General features: G+C 43.8%; 1 protein-coding gene across 2 annotated transcripts in view; it reads left to right on the forward strand.

The window, feature by feature from the left end:
- LOC147732594 (fibrinogen-like protein 1-like protein) overlaps nt 1-8,910 on the forward strand; it is a 39,159-nt gene extending 30,249 nt beyond the window's left edge. For both annotated transcript variants that reach the window (XM_086957115.1, XM_086957114.1), the window contains one exon: nt 8,022-8,910. In XM_086957115.1, coding sequence (XP_086813241.1) covers nt 8,022-8,671 — 650 coding nt within the window. In that variant the 3' untranslated portion in view covers nt 8,672-8,910. The remainder of the gene's footprint in view (nt 1-8,021) is intronic.
- The last annotated feature ends 4,860 nt before the right edge of the window (nt 8,911-13,770 follow it).

The raw sequence follows: 13,770 nt of genomic DNA on the forward strand, positions 1-13,770 counted from the left end.
ACGTGGTTTCCGCTTCCCCCTTCCTTGGGGAAGCCATTTCCTGCCTTGCCGGTCTCCCGTGTTGTGAGGGAGACCGGAGATGCTGCCCGCAGCGAGATCCGGCCCGAAGGAAGCAGCCGTGTGCCTCCAGCCAGGGCCGCGCTTGGATTGGCCCAGCCGGCCGAGCCTCCGCCACGTCATCCGGAGGAGGAGTGGACAGCGAGATCCCCGTCTCTCCTGCGCTCTCAGCGCTTCCGGTCACCTTCCCCGTGCTCCTCGTTATGCCCCCACAACAGTCGGGGATCTCTGGTGACGAGTTTGCCACACGCGGGGTAGGCAGCAGTCACGCGAGGGCCCAGGGGCTGGCAGGAGGACTTCCCCGGCAGCAGCGCCTCTTCTCGAGGGGCACAGGCGCGCGTCCAATCCGTGCGCGGCTCTCGGGACGAGCCCCTGATGACGCCGCACGCTTCTCCGGTCCTCGGCCAATAGGAGCGCGGCTCCTTCGTGTAGACCCTGGCGGTGGACCAATGGCAGCGCGTCCTTCTCAGGCGAGCCTCCCTGAGCGAGCCAATCCCAGCGCGGCCGCTCCGATGCTGCTCACGGGTCCCGGGCCGCTGGCGGTGTGTTTTCGTAGCGGTTATGAGTCCCGGGTCGCGGTGGTGATGCGCGGATCTGGAGCTTCGGGGCACAGCAGTCCCCACTACAGGCACACGAAGTAGGGAGGCCGCCCTAATGTCTAGCTCTTGGTATCAATTCTAATCCTAGCTTTGATGTCACGAAAGCCCTTTAAGCAAACACACCCGTTCCCTTCAATAAAAGAAAATACTCTCAATTTTTTGGGAAAATTGTAAATTCACCGATTGAAGAGACCGATAGGTGTATGGACCCAATGACCCCACGGCATCAATGTGTGGCACTTTTTTATAAGCAATACAACATCGCCACTTTAATAGATATGCCAGGAAGCATAAATAGTAGTGATTCCCCAAAATTACCCTAAAGGGAGGTATTAAAGTGCTGGGCCTAAATGGGGTCCCTATTGACTTATTCAAAGACAATAGATTGGTGAGCCCCACTATTATTCAACGTATTGAGGAGTGCAGAATACACTGACCCCCTGCTTCTTGGTCTAACTCAGTCATTGCCCTATTTTTATGTTGATCCCCAGTGTGTGTGGGGGGTCTCGCAGTGTGTGTGGGGGGGCTTGCAGTGTGTGGGGCTCGCAGTGTGTGGGGGGGCTCGCAGTGTGTGTGGGGGGCTCTGTGTGGGTGTGTGTGGGGGGCTCTGTGTGGGTGTGTGTGGGGGGGCTCTGTGAGGGGGGCTCTGTGTGGCTGTGTGTGTGTGGGGCTCTGTGTGTGTGTGGGGGGGGGGGGGGCTCTGTGTGGGTGTATGCCAGGAAGCATAAATAGTAGTGATTCCCCAAAATTACCCTGAAGGGAGGTATCAAAGTGCTGGGCCTAAATGGGGTCCCTATTGACTTATTCAAAGACAATAGACTGGTGAGCCCCACTATTATTCAACGTATTGAGGAGTGCAGAATACACTGACCCCCTGCTTCTTGGTCTAACTCAGTCATTGCCCTATTTTCATGTTGATCCCCAGTGTGTGTGGGGGGGCTCGCAGTGGGTGGGGCTCGCAGTGTGTGGGGGGGCTCTGTGTGGGGGGGCTCTGTGTGAGGGGGGCTCTGTGTGGCTGTGTGTGTGAGGCTCTGTGTGTGTGTGGGGGGCTCTGTGTGTGTGTGTGGGGGGGCTCTCTGTGGGTGTTTGTGTGTGGCATTTGCGAGAGATTAAGCTATTGGCATTGTAAATGACAATGCCATTTATTTATGTTAGAAAAAAACATAAATAAAAATAATGTCAAGAGCAATGCCAATAGCTCTAACTTTAACAAAGGCAAAACCATTGCATTGTAAATGCTTGTTTAGGACTTGTGCCCTGCATCCATCTAACCCTCTGTCCTGTGGCTGTGCAGACAGGGAGGGAACAGAAGCGTGCCAAAAACATGCACCTTTGTTCTCAACAGTGGACCATCGCACTGCAAACTTAGTCTGTGAATGCTTCTTTGGTTTCAGATAATCTTAAAATCTGGTGCTCAATTAATATAAATCAAGAAAATAAAAAAAAATACTTTTTTAATGCCGTTTTGACTATTTTTCTCCAGGATTAACGGTGAAAAGTTCATGAAGTCCTTAAGTGAGCCTACATTTCAGTAACAACATCAGGGGTGCAAAGTAGACCCATGCAGCCCCTGCAGTGCAAGGAGGCTCCGACCATTGAGGGTCTCCGAATCCTGTGGGGGGGGGGGAGGGGCGGTGAAGGTGTAATTTAACCCAGGGTCAAGGAATTTAAGTGAGCTATTAAAAACTCATATGGGCCTATCTTCACAATCGGGGGTGGGGCTGTCTCATCAGTTTGCATTACGCTACTGAACAAAATGGCATACGTCCGGCTGTGAACCTTCCAAATAGTCCACCACTTCAGCAAGTAAAACAATCACTGCGAGGATGTAACTACACAAGAAGACACGAGAGTGGCTAATACACTCAAACAAGGTTTCCAAATACCAAAATTCTCATTTTTACTAAAGGATTTGCCAATGATTGTCCAGGTTTTTCCTGTTCAAAGTTCAGCAGGGGCAAGCAATAAAACAGTGCATTACTAAACTAAATGCAAAAAGAAACAAGCATTGGCAAAGCAAGAACATCTGGCCTTGGAACATGGTGAGGTTAATTTAGAAATGGAAATGAATTGGATGTAAAGGGCAGCATATATTTTCATTTATATTTGTGTGATGTCAACATGGTGATGACCAGAGAAACGCATGCACTAGAAGGAGACAACACAGTGATTTGATGCAAAAATTGAAAGGTAGGTGTGAAAGCAATTCAATTTTTATTCTAGTAGGAGAAGAGTGTTTCGAACTGGTAAATGGTTACATTTTCGGGAATGTTATCTGAAATGGTCTTTTGGGTCTCTTGAAGTAGATGATTTGGAAAAGCTCTGATAGTCGGGGAAGAATGTAGACAACGCACCCTTAGGCATGAAAAACAAAACCCCTGGCACACGTATGTGGGTAAATATGCTAGTTAGCAATGTCTGTAATAACACAATTATATAACAGAAGGTCCATTCAAGATTTGTAGAATTCTTCAATTAATTTAATCTTAGTCATTGATAGGCACAACCAGCCAACACGTCCTTCGTCAAACTGGAAGTATCCGGTGACGTCTTCAGGGCTGTAATGTAACATGTGGGAATATTTTCATGAATCGCCTAGCGGTGATAATTCCAACCCGGCTGGCCAGGGTAATGATTAATAAGAGATTTAACTAGATTAACTCATTAGAACCTCTCTCTTAAGGGGTGTGATAGAGCAGGAAAGTGGAAGTCCCTTATCGGAATCAAGGATGCCTCACACAAGTCAAAGGCTGGATGACAACTGTCACCCCACCCGATGATTGTCCAGTGTCATCATTGGCTATCCTGCTCCTACGGCAGGCTGGCGATGCAATGCCTGTCGGGCAGCACAAGAATGCTGCACTTTAGCGGAGATCTTTTATTCCTTTAGCCAATGACTGCATGTGTGTGAGGGACCTAGGGAGTGCAATAAGTGAGCGTGAGTGAGGTTAAAAAAGGTCAGTAGAGTCCAATAGGGGAAACTTTAATAGCATGGCTCACTGCCTTGTTAAAAACCGTGAAAAGGTGAGGGGTATCAAGGCGTGACGGTTAGGGTAATCAAGCCTTATTCAACCCTCAGTCCAGGTGTGGTCGACATGTTTCTTGCCTCTAAGGCAATTCATCAGGACCAATTGCTCATAAAATTGCTAATGGATTCCCCAGTAACTAAGGAATCAAGTATACGACCGGCGTATCCTGCGGCAGTACCGATGTGGGCGGGGTAGGTGATTGCACGCCTTGCCAGCAGCTAGTCAGGTACCAACCGCATAGCACTGGCCCCACCAGGTCAGCCGGTGGGACATCCAACCAGTGACTGCGGTCCCAGGGAGGGCCTCAATGAAGGGTTGATTCTGCGACACTTCACAGGTCGTATACTTGATTCCTTAATTACTGGGGAATCCATTAGCAATTTTATGAGCAATTGGTCCTGATGAATTGCCTTAGAGGCAAGAAACATGTCGACCACACCTGGACTGAGGGTTGAATAAGGCTTGATTACCCTAACCGTCACGCCTTGATACCCCTCACCTTTTCACGGTTTTTAACAAGGCAGTGAGCCATGCTATTAAAGTTTCCCCTATTGGACTCTACTGACCTTTTTTAACCTCACTCACGCTCACTTATTGCACTCCCTAGGTCCCTCACACACATGCACTCATTGGCTAAAGGAATAAAAGATCTCCGCTAAAGTGCAGCATTCTTGTGCTGCCCGACGGGCATTGCATCGCCAGCCTGCCGTAGGAGCAGGATAGCCAATGATGACACTGGACAATCATCGGGTGGGGTGACAGTTGTCATCCAGCCTTTGACTTGTGTGAGGCATCCTTGATTCCGATAAGGGACTTCCACTTTCCCTGCTCTATCACACCCCTTAAGAGAGAGGTTCTAATGAGTTAATCTAGTTAAATCCCTTTTGGGGAACTCTGTACAATCTTTGTTGCTTTCTACGTCATAGGACATGTACATTGGACCCCGTTAAAAATTGTCCAACCCCTGTTCCCCCTCTTTGATATAATGATTAATAAGAGCAGATATTCTTAGCCAATCCAAGGGTAAGTAAAAAGGGAGACTCCAGGATAGTGGAGATCCTAGAACAAAAGTGCCCGTATGCAGGTAGAGCAGCGGGTGCGCCTTCAAAAATACCAGGGGACGTAGATCCTAAATTGTAGTGTTGGGGGAGCGATTATCGGGCGAAATGCGCCGTCAATCGCCGCCTTCGGCGTGTTAGCTGAAGAGCGGCACGGGCACTGGTTCACCTCTCTTCTGGATGTGGACCCTTGGGCATGGTTGGTGCTTTACCAATATAATGGCGAGAATTGTTGTTGCTTTTTTTTCAATTTTTGATAAAAAGGAAACTGAACTTAGTAGTTATTTTTGTAGACTGATTGAACATGTTGCAGCATTTCGGGGTGGGTGAAAGTTGGTTGTTTTTCAGCATGAAAAACGTTTGTCTATTTAGGTGAATGTTATCCTTCTGATACAAAGGTTTGGTAAGGGTCTGCCATGTATATAAAATAATCTGAAATGTCAAAGTAAAAAAAACACATTTTCCAGGAACAATCTACACCCTTTACACAGCCTGCTCTTGCCACTTTTTCCCCATCTACTTACCCACCGTAACTCGATGTTCCTTAAAGACAGTGTTGGCTCTTCTTACAAACAGATGTTCACCCACAGTTTAAAGGTGGCATCTTTCTCAATCTGTGTCTGTAAATGTCTTGATGGATGCTTCTAGTGGCGGCTAAAAGTAGGCCGAGCTTGACTGCAGTCACCATGCATGATCAGGTGTGACCGTATCTTTCAAAAGAGGTGACAAACCTTGCCTGAAAGATCTTGAATGACCTGGCATCAGAAAATGTCTACTTGACAAAGCTCTCAGCACAGTGTACTGCAAGAAAAGCTCTAATAAAATGGTGATTTACAGGAAAACAACTTCATACATAACATGAGACATCGACACCCCAAGAAGGAACCAGGCAGAACATTATTCAGTTTCAATGTGTGATATAACTGCTCCTTTCTAAATTTTCTAGAGTTTCAGGAATAACAAATTGCAACCATGTATAGGTCATTTTTATGGCGGAGTTCTGTCATGTGATCTTGCCTCATCTCTGAATAGGAAATAGTGCAGGACTGCCACCAATCCAAAGGAAATTATTTTACTCTGTACCTTCACCATACAATTGTTTACCTGGATTTTTAAAGAACACATGTGAACGTATGTTGTTCTATCCTGATTTACTTATCAATTAGCGGTGGAAGCTGGTATGGTTGTGTGGCTTATGTGGTTTCACGTGGTAACCAGATTCACAATGAGGCTTATCCAGTGCCAAGGATGCATTGAGAGTAAGCTAAGGGAATTCATATGTTCAAAAGAAAAAAATTACCGTTTGATATAATAAGAGCACGGCTTCTCGCTGGCTTCGTAATGGACCATGATTGACTTTTCCAAGAATCTATAACAAGGGGCTAAGAAGAACAAGGAAGACCACAAACCGAACATATTATGTGGTGGCCCTACACAGTAATGTGTTTCTCATTGCAATGGCAATTAATGAGACTTGATATTTGCCTGCTAAGTCTAGGAAAAATAACAATACTTCTGGAATTGAGGATCATGAACAAACAGGCACTCCACTGGTATTATCAGCAAGTCAGTTTCTGTAGATTGGGCACATGATCAGTTGCCTTTGATGCCCTCCTGCTGGAGGAGAAGCACCACAAATAATTTGCCATATTCTGAAGTATATCCGCAAAGACTGCATTGCTAAATGTGCGAGGAACACAAAATGTACTAAACCTAGGACACCTAAAATGCACTCAGATGGCCAATGCAATGGATTTTTTTTCCCAAGATAAATGAATCCTTAAATCAGTATGATGGTTACTTTAGGCTGTTTAGGGCCCACATTTTAGTAACAAACCATGAACAGGACCAGAGCCAACACCTGAAATCAGCAGTTAACTGTGAGAGTGGCTACACGTTCCTTAGCCAATTAATATACCTTTGTTGGAAGGGGTCAGACCTCGCCCCTCTTGTGCGGAGAATGGACCTAGTAAACAACATTAGTGGAAGCACACAAAATAATTGAATTAGGTTCAGGTGTGCTACCTTATATATACCATCTCACGAAGGAAATATCTAACAATCAAGGTTCTCCTGTTATTACTACACCAAATACTTCAAACTTTGACATCTGGCAGTTATAAAGTAGCAGGTACTAGACTGCACTTAAGGAGAACAAATATTTTAATGTCATCTCAAAGAGTACATATTCATATAGGTGTCTCTCAGAACTCATGGACGACAAATAAATTAATTATAATTAGGGTTCCAGGTTTTATGGCACTGATTTTTTCAAACATTTCCGTCTGTATTTATCCATATTTCGTTTTGCTCTTTTTTTGCATTTATCCCTTTTTATTTTGAGTTTACTGTATATATGAAGGTGCAATGGGTATTTTTCCACATTTATTTAAATGATAAAGGTATACTCGCATTTGAATGTCCTAATGGTATACAGTGCAATAGAGTTATCTGAAAACACTTGCATTGTAGAATAGCATAAATAAATGTAGATCTGCGTGTTATTAAGCTTAATCAAGAAAGCTATTGTCTTTTTTTCATCTCCCCCACCTCATAATCTGTACAGCTACTGACCTGGCACTCATGAGTGACAGTAGAAAAAAAGCATCCGAAGAAAGTCTATTTTCTGTACTTTCCTGTATTTAAAAATAAATACAGACAGGAAAATAAATTGTTTTCTGCCTGTGCCTGTATTTTTCTGTAACAAGCAGTAAAAACGGAAAACTGGGAGCCCCAATTATAACTAGGGAAAGTAAAAACACCCTGGGAGTGGCAATGCCTGGTGCCAGAGAGTGGGTATGTAGTAACACTTTACCAATGACGTTCAACATATTTCCAGGGGCATTAGAATGGATGGCAGGAATTTAAGGGCTGGAGACCAATGGGAAGAATCTCATTGGAGATAACTCCATGTTATGATTAAAAAATAAAAGACACTTTTAAACAAAATATGTGTTGCTTTCGCATTAGCTACTGAGAATAAGTGAAATACGCTAAAATTGTATTTGTGATTGCATGATTGTTTGTTACCAGAGTGTCTGGTTTCTTGATTTTTTGTTAATGTGCATTACTATTGATGTCTGTGGTGTGTCTTTGAAGATGGCGAATGATACCTTAGATGTGATTGATAACAGGTAAAATGCTAGTAAAATCTTGATAGTGTATGTTGACTTTAAGCAGAGGTGCTCGTGGATGTTTAAAATAAGTAGAGAATACAGATGACTTCCAGTTTCTGATGATCAATTTTTTTGTTATGCTGTTCTCTTTTAATCCTACAGTATTCTACACGAAAGACTGTGACGAACTCTACAAGCTGGGGCACACAGAGAGCGGCCTGTATGTCATTCGCCCAGTAGGCTCTCCAAAACTGGTAGTCCAATGCTACATGCACGACTGTGATGGGTGGACCGTGATCCAGAAGAACCGCTTTGATACCGACATGACCTGGGCAGAATCGTGGTCAACGTACCAGTATGGGTTTGGATTTATCGAGGACAACCATTGGCTGGGCAACCACTACATCCACCTGCTGACTCAACAGAAGTGGTACAAGATTAGGATCATATTGACAGATTCCAATAATAGAACCAGGTACGCGGAGTACGACAGCTTCCTTGTGAAAGATGCAAATCATGGATACACGCTGCGATTGGGAACATATCAAGGCGATGCGGGAGACTCTTTGACCAACTCAAGGACAAAAAACATGCATGATAATATGAAATTTTCAACTCACGATCGGGATAACGACAGGTCAACCTCTTCTGAATGTGCAGATCTCCACGGAGGCGGCTGGTGGTATGATTCCTGCTATGATGCCCAGTTGAACCGCAAGGATGGCATCCACTGGCACACACTGTGTGATCACAACTGTAGGAGCTCGCTTATGCTAATAAAACCTATCACCATGTACTGCAACAGAGTTTAAGAACAGCCTCCACACTTGAATCTACAACAGATGAAATATTTACAAAAAGTGTGTAAAATCATTCAAAATCATAGTATTGCAGATTTTTTGTTATCCATTAAAGGGCCACATATTCAAGTTACATCCTGTAAATCCTTAAGTAATGTACATTACCCAAATCTTGTACAACTACTTATTCCTAGCAAGCCCGTTTGGACTAGACAATGCTAAATAAACAAATGCATTAATAAAAACGTAAATCTAAGACTCGAAATAATTTTCAGACAGTTTCAGATTGTTCTCATCAATGAATAGGAGAGCACGCAATACAATTAAAAACATTCACAGAGGGTAGTACCTTTTATTACTAGGATCTTTGTCTTTGTGCGTTATCTTATGTACATTTAATCTAAGCAAATTAAATAAATCCTTCATTAAACTTTTTTTTAATTCACATCTACATCATCACAAGTCTCATGCAACTTACCAAGGGTGGTTGGTATACTGTGCTTTTTATGAGGTTAGTCCTACCTTTGTTTCTGTGGCTCCCAGTTAATCCAAATGTGATAGGTGAGTGGTACGCGTGGATGATGTTAGCTGTGAGCAGTATGAGGCAGAGGCTGAGTATATATATAACATATACTTTCTATTGACCAGAACATAACCTTCTATTCACCAGTAAATGAATCTACAAGCCGTGAAGTGTGTACCTGGCTTCTTTTTCAAGGTACACGTGCAGAATCAGAGTGAAACAGGGTGGTAAGTGCAAGGAACCCCCAATCTAACAATAGGAAGTGGATAAATCAGAAACAGTATTCTGAAATAACCGGGTTAAACCCATCTGCAGCCCAGTTAGGACCTATCCCCAGCACTTGCAGTGGCACTCCAAATGGGGCCCCACAGGGAAGTCCTTGGCAATACTCTCACTGCTCAGCTAACTGCCTCTACATCCCGGGACTGGGGTGGCTATTGTCTACAGTATGAAAGCAGAACAGAGTGACAGCTCTCTACCTGTGAATGGTTCAGATAGCAAAGGTGGTTCTGCAACTTTTACACTGGCAGTTAGTTCCATGGCCCCTGATGCCTTTGTACCCCAATCGTTACTCATACAGCACCTAGACTGTTCCTACTCCTAAAGCATAAAAACGCAAGGGGGTATCCTCATTTTATACTGGAGGGTGGTTATGAAGCAAGACTGTGTACATCTGCAAGCTACCAGATAATATAGGGGTGTGCTCGCCCACGCCAAGATTGTCACATTGACAGTGATGGTCGAACCTTCCTTGGAAGGGACATTCAAAACACCAACAAAAAAGTGGTTCCCGCTTGAAACCGGACACAACCATTTCCGTCTCGGGAGGGCAGTTAGAAACTAGAAACCCCAATCATAAACTTTCATAACCTAAGTTCAAGAGACAGAGCTAGAAACCCCAATCATAAACTTTCATAACCTAAGTTCAAGAGACAGAGCTAGAAACCCCAATCATAAACTTTCATAACCTAAGTTCAAGAGACAGAGCTAGAGGCTACACAGAGGCTAAATCTGTACATACACATTAGGCGCATAGGTCATCTTTAAACCACTATCTGTGGTTCTAATGAAATATTCCTTTCTTTGAAAGCAGGTTGTTCTCGGTTCACACCTTAAATCACGCAAATGCCTGGGCTCATTCTGTATTGGTAGGACTTCCTACCAATTTTTTATTTCTTTGCTTTTTAGGGCAGCCTAGAGACAGCTTTATCAGCCTCACCAGATTCATGTATTAACCCCTTCTGTGCTCGTGACGGAACCACTCCGTCACGAGCCACGGATGCGCTGTGCTAATGACGGAGTGGTCCCATCACGGCGCGGCCGCCTCGCCTACGCGGCATAAATTCCACGCCTGCTGGGGCGGTTTGATTGAGTGGGCGGGGCCGTGACGTAACCACTCCGAGCATGGCGGCGCCACGCAGCCCCCTAGCGCCGCGGCGGAATTACCAAGGGGTTGAAGAAAAGACTAAACATAAAAATACATATGCATACACATATACATATGCATTCACAGATGGGCTCTAGGTCATCCCTCCTCATCCAATGGTCTGTTCAACTGTTGTTCACATTGTGTTTCCACCCACCACTGCATAGAGCATGGGGCAATGAGTTAGCCTGCGAAACCATTGGCTGTTTTCCACATTTGCAAATCCGCCAAAAAAGAAGTACACTAAAGTGCCAGACTTGGTGGACCAATACTCATCTTTGCCAAAGTATTTTCTATTCTTTATCCTCTTTTGTTGTTTTTAGTCATCTTGGTGTTTAAGCCATGTATTAACCTCACAGTAATTTAAAGCCAACACTGCCTTTCCATTATAACAATAAGAATCATATATATTATTTTAATTACCTTAAGTTGTGTTTTTAACAAAATCGCAGCTATATATGCGTTGTCAGATGGTATAAGCAAGTGTCCGTTTACAACAGAGCATACATTAACAATCGAACAGAACGGTAAATGGCAGTTCAGGTTACTGTTAAGGGGAAAAAAAAAAGATTTATTTATTAACAGTTGACAAAGCATAAAAAAAAAATCGACAACATTTCAAACAAAGAGATTTACATAGCGAACGCAGTTACATAATACACACTTATTGCATAGATCAATACAGCAGGCCATATCAATCACATTCATGGAACATTTTCTGTATTTCGTGGGTTGACATCCGTACTTCCCAGGTGTCTATGCATTAGTCTCTGGCAACAAGGTAGCTGACCATCTATAACATCTTCGGCCATTGAATATCACACTATGAGTTACAAATGGGTCCCTCGGCAGACATGGAGTGCCCTGATATGGTGAGAGGTGTCTGGTTTCTATGGAGGAGGAATGAAGTAAAGGGTTCCCAGATATCTCGGGGTCTAGAACTTGGTGGAATTAGTTCCCAGAATTAGGTTATTTGTTCATGACAGTATATGAGGTCGGTGGACCTAGTTTGGGCTGTTGGACCCTTTGCCCAGCTCCAATGAATCACTACTCTACGTTTGCCCTTCAGGAGCATAATAGCAGCCAGTCTGCGGGAGTTATGTGGCTCATCCTTGACATAGAATACTGAATTAATCAAAAGGGAATGGACACTGGTGTCTACTAAACCTTCGGTTAGTCTTTGAAAACCCTCATAGACAGCCTGATTTAGTCGATGCAGTGTATCTTTTATCCGCCCCATCAGGCGTCATGGCATATTCATAGGGTAGTCAAATAACGTGCGGTATGCCTGCCTCACCGAGGCTACCTCTGGTCCAGGTAGAAGTGCCCAGAAATAATAGGAAAGGGAAAAATATAAAAACAGTGTGTCACAAAAAAGAATTTTTAATGAAAAGGTTGGCACTGTTGTTAAAAAAATCGATATAAATGTAATCAGGCAACTAGATTACCATATATCTATATATATATGGATGCGTCAACATGTTTCAGCTCTATGAGCCCAGCCGGGTCTGTAGAGCTTTCGTCAGGACAAAAAGACAAAAATACCTACACAGAAGGTACTTACACAACTTGTCTAGGTTCCTAGAGCTATTATGGAATTTCTTATACTGTCACCTATAATGTGGGAACACAAACCAATACACTATATTATGGTATGTTAAATGCGGTGAGTAGGCATATTACTTTTCTTAAAGCACACAGACTAGAATTGCTAGTAAAAGGTATGCACCTAATTGTAGATACATTAATAGTGAGAAGGAAGGAGGGCAGGGGAAAACAGGTTTCAAGTCTCTAAACACAGAGAGGAGGCTACTTGTGCAATTCGTGCTTATTGGTGGGGTAGGAGTGGAATGCTAAGAGTGCAGGGTCCCTGTAGTGACAGACTTCTGTAGTTAGACTACAAATCACTGCGTTGGTGTTATTAATGTCGAGCATCTGTTCTACAAAAGCGGGATGTTATTATGCATTTACGCGCTTGATACTGGGGGATGCCTGTTAATATCGTACTTGCACGCATGTGGCAAAACGTCAAATACATCAGGCTATTCCTAATTACATCGAAAGCAAGATGTCCGAAAGCGGGGAATATCTCCTGGCTGTGATTACACGCTTTACAGCGGGATGTGGTTCACTCTGGTTATTAAGGTCTCTCAGAGATGGTTGCACGCACGGATAAAAAAGCGGCAAACATTCTGCGATTAGAGCATAGTCTTTAAAGTATGTAGCACGCGGGGAATTTATCTTTGCTGCAAATACGCGCTACGCTTGTTACGCGCATGTATTCAGGCGCCCAGCAGTGTATTGTAAATCAGAATGAGAGCAAGGTCTCTTAAAGAAAGTTGCGATTCTTGTTTAAAAAACGGTGTCAGTGTAACAGTCACACGTTCGTGCTCAAAAACTGTTGTCAATTACTACGCTGCTCTATGGGTGCCAATTCCAATAAAGTGCATATTTACACACGCGGCAAAGTTTCAGAAAAAATACCTTAATAGGCGTTCTTAGAGGCTTCTACAGGAGTGAAGAGTCGCTAGGAGTGGTCTTTGCTAGAAAAATTTACCAACTCTGTTAGAATATAATAGGTAGGACTTCTTACCCGAGTAAAGTCGTCTTCAAACATAATTCTTACCCACGAGAACCAGCTTTCAGTCCCTGTGCTGACTCTGCCCCCGGTTACAGGCGGGGCTCTGCCTACCAGTCTTTAGGCAGGAGTCTAGACACTAAAAAAGGACTAAAATACAAACAAGTTAGTCCCTCCAAGATGGTTCCCTCCACCAGTTCAAAAAACGAAATGCTTTATTTATATTTTTTAAACATAAAGGCTCAAGGACCTGGTGTTTACTTGAAAGGAGTGCAATATTAACCAACTTAAACATAATTCTTACCCACGAGGACCAGCTTTCAGTCCCTGTGCTGACTCTGCCCCTGGTTACAGGCGGGGCTCTGCCTACCAGTCTTTAGGTAGGAGTCTAGACACTAAAAAGGGACTAAAATACAAACAAGTTAGTCCCTCCAAGATGGTTCCCTCCACCAGTTCAAAAAACGAAATGCTTTATTTATATTTTTTAAACATAAAGGCTCAAGGACCTGGTGTTTACTTGAAAGGGGTGCAATATTAACCAACTCAAAGGCGGGCATGGACACAGTCCTGCTACTACCCTCGTG

Source organism: Lissotriton vulgaris, chromosome 2_1, assembly GCF_964263255.1.
Source record: "Lissotriton vulgaris chromosome 2_1, aLisVul1.2, whole genome shotgun sequence".
Classification (NCBI taxonomy): domain Eukaryota; kingdom Metazoa; phylum Chordata; class Amphibia; order Caudata; family Salamandridae; genus Lissotriton; species Lissotriton vulgaris.